At 42.1% G+C, this 22,627-nt stretch overlaps 1 protein-coding gene across 2 annotated transcripts in view; it reads left to right on the top strand.

Moving 5' to 3' along the window:
* Positions 1-22,627, top strand: part of LOC126248152 (ligand of Numb protein X 2-like) — a 462,639-nt gene that overhangs the window by 354,898 nt on the left and 85,114 nt on the right. For both annotated transcript variants that reach the window (XM_049948888.1, XM_049948889.1), the window contains one exon: positions 3,517-3,623. In XM_049948888.1, coding sequence (XP_049804845.1) covers positions 3,517-3,623 — 107 coding nt within the window. The remainder of the gene's footprint in view (positions 1-3,516; positions 3,624-22,627) is intronic.

Below are 22,627 nucleotides of genomic sequence, written 5' to 3'. Positions count from 1 at the left end.
CAATGGTGGCCGAGCAACTGGCTCGTCACAATACGCCCGTCACCACTCTTGATGAACTGTGGTATCGTGTTGAAGCTGCATGGGCAGCTGTGCCTGTACACGCCATCCAAGCTCTGTTTGACTCAATGCCCAGGCGTATCAAGGGCGTTATTACGGCCAGAGGTGGTTGTTCTGGGTACTGATTTCTCAGGATCTATGCACCCAATTTGCATGAAAATGTAATCACATGTCAGTTCTATTATAATATATTTGTCCAATGAATACCCGTTTATCATCTGCACTTCTTCTTCGTGTAGCAGTTTTAATGGCTAGTAGTGTATATAAGTATTTCGATGTTTAAGAAGCATATTGTCGAAATTGGAAAATCTTTTTCAGTAAGGGAATTCTGGGACAATAAAAGCAGCCTTGCATTTGTTATTCGCAGTTTGCACAAACCACGTTCATCTTGACTTTGTGTAGTATATTATAGCCAAGTACAATTCCCTGCTGCAACCGGTCGCAAAGATTGCAATCTAAAACCCTGGACGTAAGAAAGTGTCCAGAGCATATCCAAACCGTAACAACTGCAATTGCAGGTGTTCTGCTGAAAAATGGAGTGAAAAATTATTAAAATCAACTAATGAAATTGCTGAAACTTTGAACCTAGAGTTGCTTCCTCCGAGGAAAGTAAGCCCCAAACAGTATATGGCAAATTATCCAGCTGGTTCGTTAAGCGAGTATTTTCGTCTCTAGCTATGCATGCTCTGTTTAGATTCGTTATCGCACTCTTTAGAGTTGAGGTTTCGTCAGACGAATCACCAGCGTTTGCTGGTTCATTGTCATATCCTACTCAGATAATAAAAATTACAGCTCCAAAATTAAAACAAAATTTGTGGAGATAGCATCAAAATTTTATGGATTAGAAGGGATCACACGAGAAGCCGAACTGTGGCGCACTTTTTGGATAAACAAGCAGGGGAACTCTGAAAATTTGGACACAACAGAATTAAACCAACAAGGAATCTTTTTATCCAGAGACGAAAACAGCCCTAGAAATTTTACTGCCGATGCCTTATTCCACGGCGACAATTGAAAGGCCATTCAGTACAGTCAGATGCGTAAAAACATGGCAGAGATCAACAATGATCGAAGACAGGCCGAACGAGCTTTGTATGCTCAGTGTACGTTAAAAAATTGTAAACTGTTTGGGCGATTCTTTCACGGGAGACGTCATAAACCGTTTTGCTGAGATCTCGAAAATTATTTTTAAAATCTTTGGCTGATACTCGTGCCCGAGTTTTCATTTTTCTCCTGCATTTCCATTATTGGTTGGCGTTCAAGTACGGAAATGCGTATGATAGCTTAGTAGACCAATTGAAGCATGAAACATGCGGTCGCATCCATTACACATAATAGAGGGTGGAGGGAGAGGCTGGACCTGGCGAAGTTTGCATCTGTGACGTTTTATGTAAGTAGTCGTGCTCCCACTTTTAAAATAGTCTAATTAAATAATTTAAATTAAATAAATGCGTGTTTATATTTATGTTTATTTATTTGACTACCCATAAAGCAACATCTCCTGCAGGTGTTTCCCGAACACACTACGTTCACCTAATTTTTCGCATAGGTTTCTTCGTGTTGTGTGTAGTGCGAAACAAGCGCAGGGGACCCAGCTTAAGAAATTTTTTGTTCCGTCCCCAGGCCAAAAGCTGGATATGCTCTTGGCTGTATGGTAGGTGAAGCTACCTTAGATAATTTTGCTGATATGGCGTGAGTGACTGACAAGTGGGCAAACAGCCAGTGAGCACTTGTCGTCCCATTGTTTTAATGTTTAATAAATGTGAATGTCGTGTCACTAGGGCCTCCCGTCGGGCAGACCATGCGCTGGGTGCAAGCCTTTCGATTTGACGCCACTTCGGCGACTTGCGCAGCGATGGGGATGAAATTATAATGATTAGGACAACATGACACCCAGTCCCTGAGCGGAGAAAATCTACGACTCAGCCGGGATCGAACCCCGGGCCCTTAGGATTGACATTCTGTCGCGCTGACCACTCGGCCACCGGGGGCGGACATGTTTAATAAATAGAACAGTGCAACAAATACACACTTGCTATGAAATCTGCTTGAGTGCCATGTATTCTTCATAAACAAATTGCATTTCAAAATCTGGAGGTGTAATGCTGTTGGAGACGGTAGTTTTCTAATGAAACATTTTTGGTAATAATGCTGGCTTACAGAGAATAACCGGTACTACAGTACAGTAAGAATCTGATAAAAAAGACGATTGACAGTCATATAGTAGAGACTATGTTATGCATCCAGTTCCATTGCTGAGTGGAGCTTAATTAGCAAATTACGGTTCATAATCGGGAGGGGCTGCAGAGGCGCCATAGTAGGAGTCACGCACCATGGCGGTCGAGTTAAGGCTTGTTCTGAGCCCCTACGTCACGTGTTCTCCAATAGCCAATGAGCGTACAGTAGTGTCCTGAGCACTCCGCTGTGAATGCCGTAGCTAATGAGAGCATTAAACGTGATCGTGGCGAGTCGTTTAGTGAATTTCGATTCCATTTTTTGCGAGCTGTCATCGCTGATTGTGACGGTAAGTGATAAATTCTGCGTAAGCAAGTGAGAGACATAATTTGCAGGATATATGCTTTCTTCAAGCACAAATCATGCGCATGCGCGTACCACGACTGTCGCTTGGAACCGTCAACAATGCAATCCTCGTCCGTGCCTCGACATGCGCGAACCGCCATAGTTCGTGGATCGGGCTATAGGAGACTATAGTTATTTAATGCATCATTTTGTTAATGGCGGGATGCAGTACCAAACAGCAGTACTCTACTAAAAAAGATCATCTAGCAGCTATACATAACTTGTAGGATGCAAGCATAGTGTAGACTCCAACACAGACGACATTGGTATGCTATTTGCAGGACTACATTGTAGCGAGAAGAGGTAAAACAAGATCCTAAAATCACTGTTAAAGCCCATCTCTGAGGAGCTGGGTGTCCTATGAATATGGTCAAATACGTTCTATAATCCCTATTTTGTGTGAATAAATTTTCATTCGTGTGAACCATTGCTTCAAGGTGTTCATTTTTCTTTCGATATCTTTCGTCGTGCATGAGTTCTAGAAGGAATAATGTTGACTCAGTTTAAATTCCAAAGGTATAACATTGTTTCTGTTGACAGTCAAAGGTAACTGTATATTATTGAAGCTTTATACAAAGAAGACAGTTGCAAAATACACAAGACGATGGCTGTTTTCGGGAGATATGTCTGCGTCTTAAGTTTCTGTAGAATCGCGAAGCAATGCTGATAGTGCAGGGAAGCTTGTCACGAATTACTGACTTTACGGAGGTATGATACTTTGTTTTTCAACATGACGTTTCCCTACTAGAGTCACTTAGCAATTAAATGAATAGCTGGTGTTAAAGTGTTTGTTTCTCCACCAGTAAGAATATGTATTACAGAGTCCTGTAGCGTAAGTAGCGATGATTACTCAAGTAGTCCTATCTTCCGTTGTTACAGGTATCACACGACTGCCTGTGCTAGAAGGAGAAATCAGCCATATAGAGATACCACGGTTATCCACAAACCTAGGAATCACCATCGTTGGTGGAGCTGATACTGCCTTGGTAAGTATTTGGTCTACTGTTAAACAGAACTAACTGTAAAAAAGTGTCGTACCTTTCTAGCATTTTTAGCTCATTAATACATGAGGGGAATGAAAACATTCGGATAGTTTGTTAAATTGCGACTTGTCACTGTTTACCGATCATAGGCAGTTATCGTCGGTACGGTTAAATTCGTTTGTCTCCCCTCAGAAGTATAAAGTGCTACCGACATTGCTAATGAGAATTTGAGTGATTGGTACGTACCAGGCCACCGAAAAACTTTAATTTAAAATATATTTGACAAACGTTTATTGAATTTATAATTTCCATCACTTCACAAGTGACATTTTAAATATTTACACAAAGTGAACCAGCATGACCCAGCTGTCTTAAAAATCTTCAAGTCAATAAGCCTAACAGGAGTGACTTTAATCTGAATTCTTGAATACTCTCGAATTTAACAATAAAAAATTTCATTGTATGTAAATTGAAGGTGGAAGGGGGAAGAAAGGAAACGGACTAGTGATGTCAGCTGCATCGGGACTTTACACGGAATCAACGGTGACGAGTGAAAATGTGTGCCAGACTGGGATTCGAACCTGGGATCTCTTGCTTACTTGGCGGGTGCGTTAACCTACTGCACCAGCCGAACACTGGTTATCACATCTGCACGGACTATGTCGGCACGCTTCTTGGCTGACCCAAATTCCCACCCAGCGCCACCTATCCACATGTCCGAAAGAACAGACTCAACACATTCATATAATTGATTCGTCTCGGTGGGCAACGAATCCAACTTCTTCAGTGCGGAAACACAAGTATGTCCGACCTGCCGCGGGAATCTGGGTAGTGAGTATGGAGAGAATGGACAGGTACTGCGGATAGGTGGCTTGGGTGGGATTGTTGGTCGGCCGAGATAATCGGTGAAGTAGCTATAATCACAGTGTCCGGATGGCGCAGTAGGTTGACGCACCTGCCTAGTAAGCAGGAGGCCCCGGGTTCGAATCCAGGCGTGGCACACATTTTACACGTCGCCGCTGATTCCGCGTGATGTCCGTATGCAGATGACATCACTAGTTCCTTTCCTTTCCTTTCTTCCCCTCTCTATGTTCACTTTACATATAATGTATCACAGCTGTGGATTCAGTGTGGTGTCTGTTTTTTCGGACATAAAACTCATCTTAGCAGTTCGGAAGCCAGTTTAGTCTTCGCCTCCGCCCATGGTCCGCCCATGGGTAAAAACGATCAGCTGTACTTCGATAATAGAACCAAAACAGGGAAAAGATTACACTTAAAAAAGTCATCAGATACATCTTATTAATGCAAGCAAGAATGAGCAAAATCATCCTGACACTGGATCATTTAAAAACAGAGTAGTAATCAGTGAGTGACGAACTACAAACCTTCAGAGTAATAGCTTAAACCATTCTAGTTCAGTAGCAGAACTGTTAAAAGAACGTACAATAAAACTAGTAAAACTGATAGCTGAGAGAAACGGAACTATTTTATAAACCCTTCTCTTTTTGCTTAGCACAACACAGAGCGCAGGAAGTAGCGTAAAAGCCACGTACTGTGCAATACACTGTTTACAAAAATGTACTGTCTTATGGGCACTTTCAAGAGAAATCTTTTTAAAGAAACGCTTCAAAACAATTGTATCTAGTAGAGTCTAGCTCGACTAAAGTATTAACATTTAATTATGCTATTAACACGCAGATAGCTCGAACATATGTCATGGTCACCTTTTATGAGTGCAGCGGAGCGACTTATCCAACGTGCTTATATTAGTTCCAAAACTTGTGTCTGTCATTAACGACCAAACGGTCAACTTGCTGCAGATTGAAAATGGCGTCAAATCAGTGTACACAGAACCGGTACACCCTGTGAGGTAGTAGTCTGCCGAACTTGATCACCACACGTGGCAACTCCAATCAAAATTGTCAGTTCGTCGTTTGCAAATATCGGTGCGGCAATGCTAAACAAATGATGACACTCAAATCACAGTCTTACGTCACAGAGGGTTAGGCTTCTAATCATCTGCCAGCCAAGAGCCCAAAAGACCACGAAATCACGGCACCAAAGGTGGCGCTGCACCAGGTCTTCGGCGGCAATAACGTGCAGATTTGAAGACAATCTATCCATCGGACTGGCTCAGTTCTTATTGTGCCCCATAGTACGCGTATAAATCTGGTAGTGGGGAAGGCAGACCGTAGGTTGAGATACCTTCGACGAATTCTGAGAAAGTGTATTTCATCTACGAGGCATGACGCCTACAAAATTCTCGTCCGACGAGTTCCTGACTGATTTTCGTCAGTTTGGAATCGTTCAAAGTTGAAGTAACGAAGGAGACAGATCAAACTGAAAGGCGCGCTTTGCTATTGCTTGAGGGTTTCTTTGGCTAGCGTGTAGTGTCTGCAGCGAGAGACGTGCTGCCGGCCGCGGTGGTCTCGCGGTTCTAGGCGCGCAGTCCGGAACCGTGCGACTGCTACGGTCGCAGGTTCGAATCCTGCCTCGGGCATGGATGTGTGTGTTGTCCTCAGGTTAGTTAGGTTTAAGTAGTTCTAAGTTCTAGGGGACTGATGACCACAGCAGTTGAGTCCCATAGTGCTCAGAGCCATTTTTTGAGAGACGTGCTTCACGTGAAGGTTTACTCTTTTGCGGCATATTAATTCACAGTGATTTTTCGACTTTAAGTTCAGTTTGGTCGAGATCCAATGACTGTTAGCAGAATATGGAGTCGGTGGGTTCAAGAGGGTAATACAGAACGCCGTGCTTGATCCCAACGGCCTCGTATCACTAGCAGTCGAGATGACAGGCATCTTATCCGCATGGCTGTAACAGATCGTGCAGCCACATCTCGATCACTGAGTCAACAGTTGGGGACGTTTGCAAGACAACAACCATCTGCACGAACAGTTCGACGACGTTTGCAGCAGCATGGACTATCAGCTCGGGGACCATAGCTGCGATTACCCTTGATGCTGCATCACAGATAGGAGCGCCTGCGATGGTGTACTCAACGACGAACCTGGATACACGAATGGCAAAACGTCATTTTTTCGGATGAATCCAGATTTTGTTTACAGCATCATGATGGTCGCATCCGTGTTTGGCGACATCGCGATGAACGCACATTGGAAGCGTGTATTCGTCATCGCCATACTGGCATACCACCCGGCGTGATGGTATGGGGTGCCATTGGTTACACGTCTCTGTCACCTCTTGTTCGCATTGACGGACCTTTGAACAGTGGACGCTACATTTCAGATGTGTTACGACCCGTGGCTCTACCCTTCATTCGATCCCTGCGAAACCCTACATTTCAGCAGGATAATGCACGACCGCATGTTGCAGGTCCTGTACGGGCCTTTCTGGATACAGAAAATGTTCGACTGCTGCCCTGGCCAGCACATTCGCCAGATCTCTCACCAATTGAAAACATCTGGTCAATGGTGGCCGAGCAACTGGCTCGTCACAATACGCCAGTAACTACTCTTGATGAACTGTGGTATCGTGTTGAAGCTGCATGGGCAGCTGTACTTGCACACTCCATCCAAGCTCTGTTTGACTCAATGCCCAGGCGTATCAAGGCCGTTATTACGGCCAGAGGTGGTTGTTGTGGGTACTGATTTCTCATGATCTATGCACCCAAATTGCGTTGGAATTGTAAGCACATGTTAGTTCTAGTATAATATATTTGTCCAATAAATACCCCGTTTATCAACTGCATTTCTTCTCGCTATACACGGCGCAAATGTTTCTGCTGTCACCCTTCTATTTAAATCAAACAGAGGAACATGTCGGAAATGTTCCAATTTCTCCACTTGCCAATCCATTTTCTGGCGTCCACAGCTCCACTCACTATCTCCAGTAATGCACCACCCTAGTAGTTCCTGTAGTACTCTCCGCCACTCAACTGAAGGGGGCTTGCTAAGCGTCATTGTACATCGAAAATAAGGCTCCAATACCCATGGATTATTTTTAACATACAAGGCCTAAACCGCTCTAAAGACGCCATGAATGATTTATCAGAGGTTTTGTAAGGAGACAAGCCTGGAGGAAGGACAGAAGCTCGCTCTCGTTCTTAATGATTTACGACAAACTGTAATGTGCGTAAATCGGCATGGACGATCTGCTATCTGAAAACGAATACCTTCCAGTGTCTTGTCGCAGCCATCAGTCTTTTGACGATGATAAAATTGGGTGTCTTTCCACTCTGTGGCATAAGTTATAAATATTTTTTGACAGTTTTCGTAGAATAGTTATCTAGATTATACTGCACGTTGTTCAAATATCTAACAGATAAAGTCAGACCACAGAACGAGTCAAGTTAAATACTCCTGTTGCAACAATATGCCTATTAACTGAAAACCACGTAGAACCAAAGGCAAGTGTTAATTAAAATTACTTGGACGTTCAGTAGTTCGTGGATACATCTTGATTAGCATTAACTAAGATACAGTTAAACGTTCCTTTGATCTTTCAGTTACACAATACGTTCGTAACTGCACGAAGAGTCTACGCTCGAACATAATGTTAGGGCCGAGTCAAACGCATTTGAACGGAAATTTTGAGCTTAGTCCGACAGATGCTGTTTTTTTTCGATTTGTGCAGGTTTATCAATCTATGAACGGGTGCTCAAATACATTTTCGGCCACCCAGATGTAGGCAGCTTTTCCGTAATTTCCGTGAGAAAGTGGCCGATTTCCTTGCGATCTGAGCTCGTGTGCTCTGTCTCTAATGATCTCGTCGTCAACTCTGATTTCCTTCCTCTGTTGCTTACACTAGTACTAAATCACATTTACTCATTTCTGGCGCTGCTTAGTCATCTAGGTACCTCTGACTAACATCAGTCTGAACTAGGTCGTGTTTCAGAAGACGACTTGCGAGTGGAATTAATACTGTGCACTCTTCTCTTCAGAGCCCTAGGAGTAAATTCACGACTCCTGTCTCCTGACAACCTTGTTAAACCACCATTCTATGCACAAGTACTGTAGGGCAAGTATAGATGATAACTACGAATCTCACATTGTTTCCAAGTAGAAGCTCTATTCGCCTGCCATATTTGAAAATTTACAGAAGTGCGCATAGAGCAGAAAGTATTTCTGTTTTTCTTTCCTTTGCTATTTTCGGCCTGTTTGCAGGGTTTTTGGCTTGCCAGGTTGTACGAAACGAGAGCAATGGACGAATATGATACCCTAGTTTTCTTCGTCCCAGGGATGTACGATCGAATCAGTCTTAAATCAGACTCATTTAAAGATTAAATGACGCAGAGTCTGAAGGATCAATGATTGTATCCAATAAAAAGTGAACGGACGACTTAAAAACATTTATTCTTTTTCATTCTAAAGCAGCACAAATATTTCCAAGACCTTACAGATGTTCAGAGTTTCAAACTCGTAAAAGTTTGAATTATCGGCTCACAGCCATATTGTATCACGGTACGACCGCAACCTGTCACCAGCTGATGTACAAAAAAAGTTTGCCATGGCACGTCACCCAAAAACTGTCATCTGAACGTTACAGATCCTACCTCAGTGAGTGGCAAGTCGCGACAGATCGAGAGCTTTCCGTCGTTCGAATTGATTTACTCTTGCACTTAACCGAGCTCCGCTATTCTAATTGTTAATATGTTGGGAGCAGCTCCTCTCCTCGTTATCGTTTTCCCACCTCACACATCATTCTAAGTGTGTTACTTCGTTAATAAACAAATGAAATATGTAATTTTCATACACATGTCCATCATTTCAAACAACAGAAACATCTTTAAATATTTATTGTAAATAAACATGGCCAGCTTACATAGAGACCTTTTCACTTGTGCTCCATACATATATTCGAGTGCGTCTTCTTTAATGTAATACAGTAATTACTCGATTAACTACTAAATAGGCGAAAGAGTTTGTTTGGGGCTACACATTGCTGTATCTATTTTACGAGTACTTATATATGTGGAGGATTCAAAGTTCTGGCAACTTTTTTATAATCAGACATAATTAAAAATATGCGCTAATACTGATTGTACGCTAGGTGATTAATGGTGATGAGTGGCACCCTCAGCTAGCAGTTGACACCTCGCTGGTTGTGAAGGCTGTGTGCTGTTAACTTTTATACTTATAAAAGTTGAAGTAACTTTCGTAACTTGTTGTCGACGGGACGTTAAACACTAATCTCCTCCTCCTTTCGTAACTTCCCTACCATTCTAAGTACAGTTATCGGCAATTATTTTGTCTCTTTGACGCAAGCATGTTGGCGTATCTGAAATTTTTGTAGGATTATTCGAAGGTGTGAAATTTGATTTCCACAGTATCGGCCTGAAGATCCGAAAAGCCGTCCCCAACGACCTGGAAATTCCTGCTCAGAGCTTCGCCGAGTGCCACATCCCGATCGGCGAGCGAGGTGGCGCAGTGGTTAGACACTGGACTCGCATTCGGGAGGACGACGGTTCAATCTCGCGTCCGGCCATCCTGATTTAGGTTTTCCGTGATTTTCCTAAATCGCTCCAGGCAAATGCCGGGATGGTTCCTTTCAAAGGGCACGGCCGACTTCCTTGCCCCTCCTTCCCTAATCCGATGAGACCGATGACCTCGATGTCTGGTCTCCTTCCCCAAAATCAACCAACCACATCCCGATCTTTTGCATCTGTCAGCCAACTTTGGGCGTCACCATATATCTGCTATGGCAACTTCTTTATCATACGCATTCGGTTTAGCTTAACGTACAAGAACCCCACAATACTTGAATCACATCTCTCTCTCGGTCGCTTAAATTTTCAGTGCTGTCTTTATCGCGCTAATCATTTTTCTATTCGTGTCTGTTCGTTAAAAACTGCTATCCTGCTGTACAGTGCACCAAAAGTAATTATACGCTGCTCGCCAAGTTTCAAAAGTTTGAAACAGTTATACTCAAAAATTTCAACTTTCCGCTCGTAGCTTATTACTTTCGTGCCTTTTTAAAACATTTCAAATGACGAATGGGATAGTTCCTTGCGGCAGGTCATAACCAGTTTGTGTCCGTGACGTTTTTAGCTTTTCCTTTCTCAGTTCTTAATAGTTTACCCGCAAACCTCCGATTCTTTAAAGAATCTAAATTCCATGCATATGACAGCTTCAAAAGTCTCATTGCTTTACAAAAATCTGTTAAATGTTTGATGTTAACTACGAGGGTGAGTCAAATGAAAACCTTTAATTTGTAATAACAAATCGAAACTTCGCGCCGTTATCCTGTAAGTTGGTAAGCGTGCTACAAACAGCGTGCAGAATGGCCTGTAGGTGGCAGCATAGTGCAGATGCACACATACCGTCGTAGTAGTAGTATAAAGGCGCCACACTTGCGACTTGCACCAGGGAAGAACAGCGTTCTGTTATTCGGTTTTTGCGTAGTATAGGTGTGAAACCTATTGAAATTCATCGACGGATGAAGATTCAGTACGGTGATGCATGTTTGTCACAGCAGCAAGTCTACGAATGGAGTAGGAAGTTCGCAAATGATGTGACTTAAGTGGAAGATGCTCCTCGTCCAGGTCAGGCACAACGAGTTGTGATTCCACAGAACAATGCAGCAGTTGAAGCCATAGTGAAGGAAAACCGCCGAGTGACACTGAATGACGTTGCAGCATGTTTACAGATTCTGTTCTGATGAAGAGGTACGTCACGCGGTGCATGAGCGGTTGTGCGGACTACCAAAATAATTTTTTTTAAAGGAATTTATGCACTTTGTAAGCGCTGGAGGACTTGCACTGAGCGTGGGGGAGATTATGTTGAAAAGTGATAAAGCTTTGTACCACTTCTGCACAATAAATAGTTTTTAAAAAATATTTAAGGTTTTCATTTGACTCACCGTCTTATGTAAACGAGAAAAATTTTAGAAAAGGTTTGAAATTATGCTTAAAGTTTTTTGGAAGTGGCTAAATGTTCTCATTATGAAACACTGGATGAACATAGTTTGGGTAATTTGCGCTCCATCTTAAGTAAACGCAACATTGTGACGCATCTCAATTTTTATGACATACCTCCTGAACTATTAGGTTGGTGCATAAGTTCGCAACGTTTTTGTCTTGCATGTTGGTATTCCAGTTGCTGCGCGCATCCACACAAGATAATGTTATGCATTTGGCGGAACAGCACTGTGTGGTGTACTACGCATTGCTTCCCCGAGGTGCAATCATCACTGCTAACATGTGTTGTCAAAAACTGAGACGTCCCGCTGACGTAATCCAAGAACAACGCCCAAGAAGACTGCGTGAAGTGATGCTACTCCCGCCCGCATTCGGTTTGACTCACACACACAAAAAAAAAAAAAGAAACTAGCCGCGTAGGATTAGCCGAGCGGTCTCTGGCGCTGCAGTCATGGACTGTGCGGCTGGTCCCGGCGAAGGTTCGAGTCCTCCCTCTGGCATGGGTGTGTGTGTTTGTCATTAGGATAATTAAGGTTAAGTAGTGTGTAGGCTTAGGGACTGATGACCTTAGCAGTTAAGTCCCATAAGATTTCACACACATTTGAACATTTTTTAACAAAAAAACTACACAGGAGTTGGGCTGAGAAGTCATTTCGCATCCACGTTATTCACTTGATCTTGCGCCCTCAGACATTCACCTTTTCTTCTCTCTGTCGAACAACCTTCACCGGCTGCTGTGGCCGAGCGGTTCTAGGCGCTTTAGTCCGGAACCGCGCTGCTGCTGCGCTCGCAGGTTCGAATACTGCCTCGGGCATGGATGTGTGTGATGTCCTTAGGTTAGTTAGGTTTAAGTAGTTTCTAAGTCTAGGGGACTGATCATCTCAAATGCTAAGTCCCATAGTGCTTAGAGCCATTTGAACCATTTGAACAACCTTCCTTTCCTGTTGAAAATGCGCTCCGACCACTGCTCGACGATTCCTTCGTCTCAAAATCACGCAATTTCTACAGTCGCGGAATCGAAACTTATCCCAGCGTTGACAGACTGTTGTAAATAGTGAAGGAATATACAGGGTGTATCAAAAAGAATCATCCGATTTAGCACATCTGTATTTCTGAAGCTAATAAACATATACAATGAATTTTGTTTTTTGATGGATAGGAAACTCAGAAAGTGTTTTTTTTTTCCATACCTTTTCATAGGTGTTCAATATGCCCCCCTTGAGATGCATGCAATGTGTCAATTTTGTATTCAAATTGTTCCCACACTGCAGCGAGCATGTCTTGAGCTACAGCTTCCACAGCTGTTGTTACGTGATGTTTCAGTTCATTCATTGTTGTTGGTAACGGAGACACACAAACAGAGTCTTCTATAAACACTCACAAGAAATAATCGCATACAGTCAGGTCCTTGGAAGCCAGTAATATAAGGCTGAGTCATTTTGTGCGACCGATCCATCGTTCAGTAAGCCTTTGATTTAAAAATTCCCGCACTTCCAGATGTCAGTTTGGCGGTGCCCTATCCTGTAGGTAAATGAAGTCGTTCGAATCAGTCTCCAGCTGTGGGAAAAGAAAGTTCTCAAGCATATCGAGATATGTGCTACCTGTGAAATTGCACTAAACACATTAAATTTTGGAGGGTCCCTCTCGTGTTGTACAACTTCATGTGGTTGTTCAGTACCCTATATTATCACATTATGGTGGTTCACCTTTCCTTTTAAATGGAATGTTGCCGTATCACTAAACACTAAGTGTGGAAGAAAACTGTCATCCTCCATGTTGCCAGGAACGAAATTACAGAACTCCACACTTTATCACCCTCACGAAGAGCTTGCAGTAGCTGAATTTTGTATGGTTTCATGTGAACGTCGACGCAGTGCACGCCAGATGGACTTCAGGGGCATGTTGTCGAGCTGCACCGCGAACGGATTTCTGCGGACTCATTGTGAAACTATGGCGGATGCGTTCGACGCCTGTGCCAGACACTCGGGGACGGCCCAGTGATTTGCCTGTATACAATGTTTCTCGGAATTGTTCATGCCATCGTCTAATGCTCTCCGCTGTAGGAGGATCCACACCATACCTAGTAAGAAAGTCACGCTGAACAGTTATTACTGACCCGCATGGCGCAAAACGTAGAACACAAAACGCTTTCTGTTGTCCCGACATCTTTACATTGTGTAAACTTTTAGATGGCAGACCTCTCCCTAGTCCTAAATCGGTAGAGGTCGGTAAACGTCGGGAGGCTTCGGTAGGCACGCAGTTTCGACTGCTGCCAACATTACGTAGCTAACTGTGTTGTACAAGGTAGCCATTGTCGTCTGCTTCGTTATTGTTTTGCGCTGTACTGTTCTGCGTGTTTTTATTCTGCAGTTGTGCTAAACATTATCAAAATTAGTGAAGAGGAAGTTGCTGGCCCATCTCGGGAGTCGTCAACAACCCCTACCGGTAGGCCTACGGTTAGAAGGAAACCAGTATTACGTAGCGATGCTCGCAAAATTATATTGCGTGTGATTGAATGCTGCGAAAGGGAAAGGGAGCAGAAAAAATTCCTTCACCCCATTTACAAATCTTCAGTGAGCTGCTACATACACAGGACAAAGCATGCGTAGCATTGGAAGATTCAAACAGTTTTCCAAGAATCATCCTGGCGTATCACCACAAACGCCTGGCAAGAAAAGGTGAGTTTCCATTTCAGATATTTTGTTCGCGACCACTTTAAAGGAGCCCCCTATTTCGTCCGAATTACCTTATATTTCATTTTTCCTTGCTACTGTATTGCTTTGCATGGAAGCACCACTGGTTACTGTATTATTTCGAAAAACATTCATATTACAGTACATTTCCAAATTCAAAAAAATACGTGCAGTCCAGAAGGCATTTTCTTATAAATATTTGTCTCTCTTTTTAACTTAGGAAAAGAAGTGGAGAAATCGAACTAATGATCGATGATTTCAACCAGCGTGTCATTCGCGACACGATAGCGGAATTTTATTCAGTGCGGAAGATTGTGCCGAGCCTGCGAACACTGCTTCCAGTTTTGCACGACAAAATAGGCTGGAAGTGGAGTATTGTCTCGCTGAGAAAAGTACTTTGTGTATGGGATTCATATGGCGTAAGGTGGAAAACAAGAGGAATGTGTTGTTAGAACGTCCAGACATTGTGCACTGGCGATCTCGTTTCATGAAGAACTTCAGGGAAGCAGGCAGAGAAATATTTTATCTCGATGAATCGTGGATGAGAGAAACCTGTAAGACAAGTATACTCTTTACAAAAAGAAAAGTGTAATTTTCTGAGTAAGGTGTGTTGCAAATAGAAGTAGTAGTAATAAAGAAATGATAAAACTTCATACCTGATGTTGAAGATTTACTGTGCACCACTGCAAGCAGAAGCTAGTTTTTCAAATTTCTAACTGCCTGTGATGTATCGCCTGTACTGTGTGTCGTACAATAATATAATTTTGCCGGTATATTCAGTGATATACGAGCATACTGGCTGCAGACTGTGTCGTTAGTAGAGAAGTAATAATTTAAAACTTCATGTTCAGTGCTGAAGTTTTACAGGGAAAGCGTAATAAGCGATAAACTTTCTTCCTTTCATCATTTTGTGTGGAGTCTCAGCGATAAAACGGTTCATAAAGGCTCGAAATGATGCGTAAAATGTGTTGGGAGTAGCCAAGTGTTCTCATTCTCAAACAATGGGTAGAAATAGTGTAGGTATTTGCGGGCCACCTGTTACACTGCCTCAAAAGAAACATGCAGTTTCTAAGTGTAATACCTGTCTTATTGTGTTAAACTGGATTATACATCATAATGAGTAGATTATGACAGCATTTTAATTAGTGAATTTGGTCAATAATTACGCGAAATGTTTGTATTTGACCGAAAATGTCAGCCTTCAGGAATTGTGAAACGAACTGTCGTCCAGGACCGTGTGCCACAAAGAGCGTAGATTCGCCACGATAGGGGGAGATTCACAGGCGTCTATTGTCTATTGGAGCCAAAGCGCTGTAGTGTGCGAGTGAGACAGACGAGATCCCACGTCATAAGGAAACCCAGTAGAAGGCTTTTGTGGCCAGGGACACATAGCAGTGTTAAATATGGCGGACCTAAGATCGGCCATAAAGGGAAACATTTATGAAAACTATTTAATTCTGTAGTAATTCAGGGAATGAAGCCACAGTAATTTTAATCTACTGTGCTTCATAAATTTTCGTTTTGATCCCAATAAAACCTGAATATTGATCATATCTGTAATAGTTTAGGATTTACTGTTAAAGTGAAATTAACAAGTTTTGTAACAAAGACCTGAATGCTAAAATCTGAACGCTTTGGTCGATCTCAACTATCGACAGTTCATATAGAAGAGCATCATTAAAATGACAGATGTTGTAAATATCAACTCTGTAACTTCATTTGTTTAAAATATATAGTAAATTTAAAGGATCAGTATTTTCAGTTAATCATCAGATCATCATTTCCTCCACACAAAACACATTGAACGATGACATCATGACACCGTGTTGATTCACTAGGTAATTGAATATTTACTATAAAGTTTAGTGCATAATAGTTACTTTTGTTCTTTATTTATGTATCAGAAAGTGGATTGGTGCAAGGCTACTGGCCAGGCATTCAAAGCTAAGAAAGAAATTGTTTTGGTTTTATGTAAAAGAATTTAACGTTTATTATGTAATGGATATTATTGTTAATTTCTTTAGAACGTGAAAGTGGTCAAGCTTTGATTATTTAAGTATGTTAAAATGCAAAATAATGTAGAATAAGCTGTAGCCAATGAGATGGACGGCTTCAGGAAAGGGAACTGCACTAGCCAGTTGAGCGAGGATGTTCTGCGCGCGGGAAACGCGGCCGGGGACGGGTAGAGGGACAGTGCAGGTGGGGACGGGAAGCGGACGGTCGGTCTTAAGGTAGCTAGGAAGTGAAACGACGTAGAAAATTTCGCGTTGTGTGGTGTCTCTGAGCGCTGAGCAGCGACGCGCCTGGTGTGAATTCTAACTTTTCGCGATATTAACTAGGTGGAGTATTGGACTTGTAATTCGCGATGAGACTGTGAATGATCGAACTGTGTCAAATGGATATGCGCTCGAGTGTAATATTAATTCTAAATTCGACCACTTTCGCTATTAGTTTGCTTTCCGAATAAACATTATTCTAACCAAATCGTAACTGTGTGGTCTACATCATTTTATGGGCCGTTAATTTAGCTCCCGATATTGTTGTTACTGTTGTTATATGTTATATTAACGTTGTTATATGTTATATTAACGTTGTATGTTTCATACAATCTCGCAAACTTGCCATCAGCCAGACAATTTAACCAAAGGGTCACAAGTGTCTTATTTATATCTTGTAATGCGACATGTGCGGTTCAACCCCTAGACGGGTTTGAGCCAAGTCATTTCGAGGAAGAGGAACCGCATGTGAGCCCGAACATCTTTGGGATGTTAGCTCGCATTCTTTTCAACAAAAATGCTTCGTTCACGAGGACATTGTACATACACTAACAGAATGTGATAAGTACAATCATCCTTACTGTGCAATATTTTTAAAATTAAGGGTTATTTTTCTCTTACAGTAGCTCTTATCTCCTTAAATAGCTTCGTTACGGAATGTAGTTGCTATTTCACCCGTCTTTGTAAAAAAAGAACTTCAAAGTTTTAGGTACTTTTCTTACATTTCATTGTGTATATATATATTGGGCTATTGTTAAAATTTTGTGGCATTCATTGTAATGGTGCAATCAGACTAATCTACATTGTAGACTAACTGTCCTATTCAATTATGTTTTATATTTTGCAATGGAAGACCAATGCCTTGTTTATAACTGGCTCTGCCTGAAACTAATAAAACACATAAAAACGAAAATACTGTTCTGTATGTCGTGCATGACGACTTCTATGTGCGCTCAGCAATGGCGGTATTCACTTCCACTTGCAGCTTTTTTTATATTTATGGTATGTGAAGTTCAGGACTCAAATATCAATATCCCAAGCAGTTCGATGCAATTCTGAAGAATGCTCGAGAAAATCGACTTTGAAGTTTTCTGGGGAACTTCAGGAAGTCTAATTCTTTAAATTAAGGCAATTCTAGACGCCAAGCACGGTGGCTCACTCGATAGCATTGGAGAATGGTACTCGGGTACTTTTTTCCATTTTATTTTTTCGTTCATTTCCAACACCTACAGCATTATAAAATTCATCAGATATATGCTAATTAACACATATCTAATGATTATTTTTATGTGAAATGCAAGTCTTGTTGTTTCTAATTACATATCACACTGTACAGCATACAGTACACGACGAAAGTCTATTTTAATAAAACGTAAGATATCTTTAACTAGAATGTGCCTGTATCGGCACGAATCAGTAAGGTATTACTCTCTGAGCTTCAAAATGGTCTGCGTGTACTTACTGTCCTGGCTCATTCTCAAGTAGTATGAAATCATAAACAAAATACGTAAGATTCCCTTATTGATTTTCTATGTGGCTGCTTGTACCTCTGTTACAAAACTGCTAAAAATCTATCCTTAAGCGAGACTGGAACCACACGCCAAAGAGGCTTTTATTTGCATGCGATCACATTACCTCAAAGCTAACGAAGTGTTAGAATATTTCCCTCTCCTGTTCCTTGAACAGGTTAGAAAGTGGCCGTAGCTGGTGTCTCGGAGACGCATCTGCCAAGGGCTGGAATACCCAAAGGATATGTCAATCTCTTACTCGCATTTCAGTAGCTAGGTTTATAGACCAGAGAGTAGTTACTAATAATACTCAGATACACTGCTGCAAACTAAACGTCATAAACCAATAACTGTCACAGTTGTTTGTTTGTTGTCTGTCTTAAGCCTACTGAAAACTAAAAAATTCATTCATCACACACAGTTCACATTTTTGAAGCATCTCCATTGGTTATGCTGCAAACATTATGGGCAGGCAGCACATCTTTATTATAATTATGGACTCAGAAAATATGTTTCTTCAGGTTGCTGTCATTTACATTATCCCAAAAAGAGAACCACACTAATAGACAACAACACAAACTGATTCCAAAACATGAATATGCCCAGGGAGACTTTGTAAGCTACCAGCAATCTAAAGTTCCAAATCGAGAAAGGCTACTCTGCAGGAAACCATACACATTGACAGGAAATGTGGGCTCAAAATGATGCCAGCTAATGTATGCAGTTCACGTTCGATTCCAGCTTCTGCTAACACTAAAGGAAGAGCAGTTATCAGAACGTGGAACAAGAAACGCAAAACGCTGGCAATAATGTTTAGAATAAGTCACACTCAAGTGAAAGAGTTATTCAACCTGTAAACAGTGAAAGAATGACAAGTATCTCCTACTCGTTACGAGTACAATATATCAGCTGCTGATGCATTGTTGACAAAAGCGAAAAGTGGCTACACTTACGAGCTTTTCAATGTACTGTATGCTTAAAACAGAGAGAAATAAAAATAACAGCAGCATCGCCAAGCTGAGCGAGGTGCTGTGATAATATGCAGCGCCTGCACAGTGTATTAGTAATGTAGCCCCTTACATTTCGTATGAACGATGCCTCTAGGCTACAACAAGATTCACATGAGAATTATTGAGCTGTATTGCAATGACATAGATGGTCAGACGAAAAATGGGTCAAATGGCTCTGAGCACTATGGGACTTAACATCTAAGGTCATCAGTCCCCTAGAACTTAGAACTACTTAAACCTAACTAACCTAAGGACATCACACAACACCCAGTCATCACGAGGCAGAGAAAATCTCTGACCCCGCCGGGAATCGAACCCGGGCGTGGGAATGGTCAGACGGTTCTAGAATTTGCAGCATAAGCTGTCGATTCATAACTCCAAACTGCCACAACGTCCCAGATTTAATTTCTGACAGTGAAAGAATTGGCGCAACAGTGGATGAATAGCATCAACACCACTGCACCACACACACGACAGAGACCCCTTATATGGCAGTTAGTAACAACAACATGCCCTGTGCTTGCATCTTTCTGCCAACGACTTAATTTCTTTCGCAGCACACTGTGACCGCGTTGTGGGCGCCAGAAACAAGTGATACACTCTGCCACACCAACGTTCATGTCGACTCCTCCCCCCAACCCACCACATCCACCATTGGTGTCTTATAACTGTTGACAATGAACGGAGATGTATACTTATAGTGTGATTCCTTGATGATGGTACAAACTTTCAGGAGAAGAGTAAATGTATCATTCTGACGTAAGGGAGCCTGGTCCAGAAACGACCGAGTCGAAAGTTCTGAGTGAAAATCGTTCAGATACCTCTAACAGTGAACCTCTTCTACTGCAATCTTTTTGCTTTCCATCTTCTGAGAGGTAGTAGTATTGACCAAAAAACTACAAAAATGTCCAGCCAACATGGGCTCTAAATTCAGCTCTATCAGCACTTCGTCATCTTTTGTACTGTGGAACACATCTCTTCAACTAAACAAGTGCTCAGTAGCTCTTAAGGTATGCATTCTATGACCGAGATATTCATAAATATATAGAAAATATATCAATTTTTTACTCTATGGGTCATTACTCTATGGGTCAGAGTAAATTACATAATATCATATAGCTACAAACTTTCGCTACTCGTTACAGTGGAGAGATAAACTTGGAATTATTTTTTCACAAAATCCACACAGTGTTTTTGTTAGGCAATGATCATCACATATTGGTTTTTTAAGTTTCTTGCAACTTTTTCTTGCTTTCCTCTCCCATTTATTTGATTGAGATATGCATAGAAAAGTCACCAACGACTTTCAGCCGTCCATGAGCATCTCATTTTGGCTGTGGCTCCACTTGTTCAGGAATACCTGATTCAACGAAAAATTTTCTCAGGCAATTAGGATTAGATGATCTACAGATAATGGAAGGCAGTGCCAAATGTTTTCCCAGAACAGTCTGCGTGTGTGTGTCACATTTTTTGCTTGAGGATTGTTTTCTGTGTAAATAATGTATGGCGCTAAGCAAGCGATATCTAGAACGTTGTAAAAAGTGTGCTAGTGACCATCTCTGTGTCCTCCTTTTTATATTGTAATGGGAACACAACTTGTCTGTTATCAATGCCCCATTTTGTGCTGTTACAGTAATGATTAACATCTTCCTCTGAAAGAGGACCAGAAGTGGATGCTTCATAATGCATAGTGGGTAACGTTAGAACTGTTTTCCTTTTCTTTGTAACATATGAACACCAGAGAAACATTATCTTCACCGAATCCAAATGTCGATGACAGTTCTTGTTGTGAAGAGGAAGATTGCATTTCTGGCGGTGTAGAGTGCTTGTTTCTTTTCACAGTACCAACTATGGACAAATCCCAAGTCATCAACGGACCTGCTAATGGTAGAGTTGTGAAAAAATTGTCGGTTTTTATGTTTCTACTAGTACTTTTTGAAATGGTAACGTAAATCTCTTACTACTCTCTCTCTCTTTGATTAGTTTCTCTTCCAAGAAGCAGATTTACCTGTGTAAATTTAGCAAGTTATTGAGTAAGAATTTCGCCAATCGCAAATCCAACAACCTTTGAAGCCATATTTGGCTGGCTTTGAGGGGATGTATTGAATCAATCTTCTCTTTCCGATGTAAGGAAAAAGCTGCTCATCAGCAGTTAGGCAATCAGAAGGCACACAGTTTTTATGAAGATTTGAATTTAACATTTCAGATATATCAGATACTGCAGCAGCTTTGTCACTTTTCAAACTCACAGCCTTAGTATTCACGTTGTCAGATCTTCTAACTCTATTTACCTGCCAAAACCTGTTGAGGTATAAGCTTGCACGAATCAATAGGATTACACGATACAATGGGAATGTATTAGTTTTCCACATTTTCTTTTTGTGTTCAGTGTTACAGAATCTTATTCCGGGCCGGCCGCGGTGGTCTAGCGGTTCTGGCGCTGCAGTCCGGAACCGCGGGACTGCTACGGTCGCAGGTTCGAATCCTGCCTCGGGCATGGGTGTGTGTGATGTCCTTAGGTTAGTTAGGTTTAAGTAGTTCTAAGTTCTAGGGGACTTATGACCTAAGATGTTGCGTCCCATAGTGCTCAGAGCCATTTTTTTCTTATTCCGGCTGTAATCACTATATCAACATAGACATTTAATTCTTCAGTTTCAGTGGCTACCCCACTTCCGTTATACACACATCAAAAAAGTTTTGCATCACCTCGGTTCCAAGAGTTCCGGAATCTATACAGAAAATTGCAGTAGAGATCAACATAAACTTCATTTCCGCCTTTTTATTTCTCATGAAAACCACACATTGCATGTTGTACCACGATACAGCGAGACATTCAGAGGTGTTGGTCCAGATTGCTGTACACACCGGTACCTCTAATACCCAGTAGCACGTCCTCTTGCATTTATGCATGCCTGAATTCGTCGTGGCATACTATCCACAAGTTCATCAAGCCACTGTTGGTCCAGATTGTCCAACTTCTCAACGGCGATTGGCCGTAGATCCTTCAGAGTGGTTGATGGGTCACGTCGTCCATAAACAGCCCTTTCCAGTCTATCCCAGGCATGTTCGATGTCTGGAGAACATACTGGCCACTCTAGCCTAGCGATGTCATTATCCTGAAGGAAGTCATTCACAAGATGTGCACTATGGAGTCGCGAATTGTCGTCCATGAAGACGAACGCCTCTCCAATATGCGGCCGAAATGGTTGCACTATCGGTCGGAGGATGGCATTCACGTATCGTATAGCCGTTACGGCACCTTCCATGACCACTAGCGGCGTACGTCGGCCCCACGTAATGCCACCCCAAAACAGCAGGGAACCTCCACCTTGCGGCACTCGCTGGACAGTGTGTCTAAGGCGATCAGCCTGACCGGGTTGCCTCCAAACACGTCTGCGACGATTGTCTGATTGAAGGCATATGCGACACTCATTGGTGAAGAGAATGTGATGCCAATCCTGAGCGGTCCATTCGGCATGTTGTTGGGCCCACATGTACCGCGCTGCATGGTGTCGTGATTGCAAAGATGGACGTCGGGAGTGAAGTTGCGCATCATGCAGCCTATTGCACACCGTTTGAGTCGTAACACGACGTCCTGTGGCTGCACGAAAAGCATTATTCAACATGGTGACGTTGCTATC

The sequence above is a fragment of the Schistocerca nitens genome, chromosome 3, assembly GCF_023898315.1.
Source record: "Schistocerca nitens isolate TAMUIC-IGC-003100 chromosome 3, iqSchNite1.1, whole genome shotgun sequence".
Classification (NCBI taxonomy): Eukaryota; Metazoa; Arthropoda; class Insecta; order Orthoptera; family Acrididae; genus Schistocerca; species Schistocerca nitens.
This window is presented reverse-complemented; position numbering and strand designations above follow the sequence as displayed.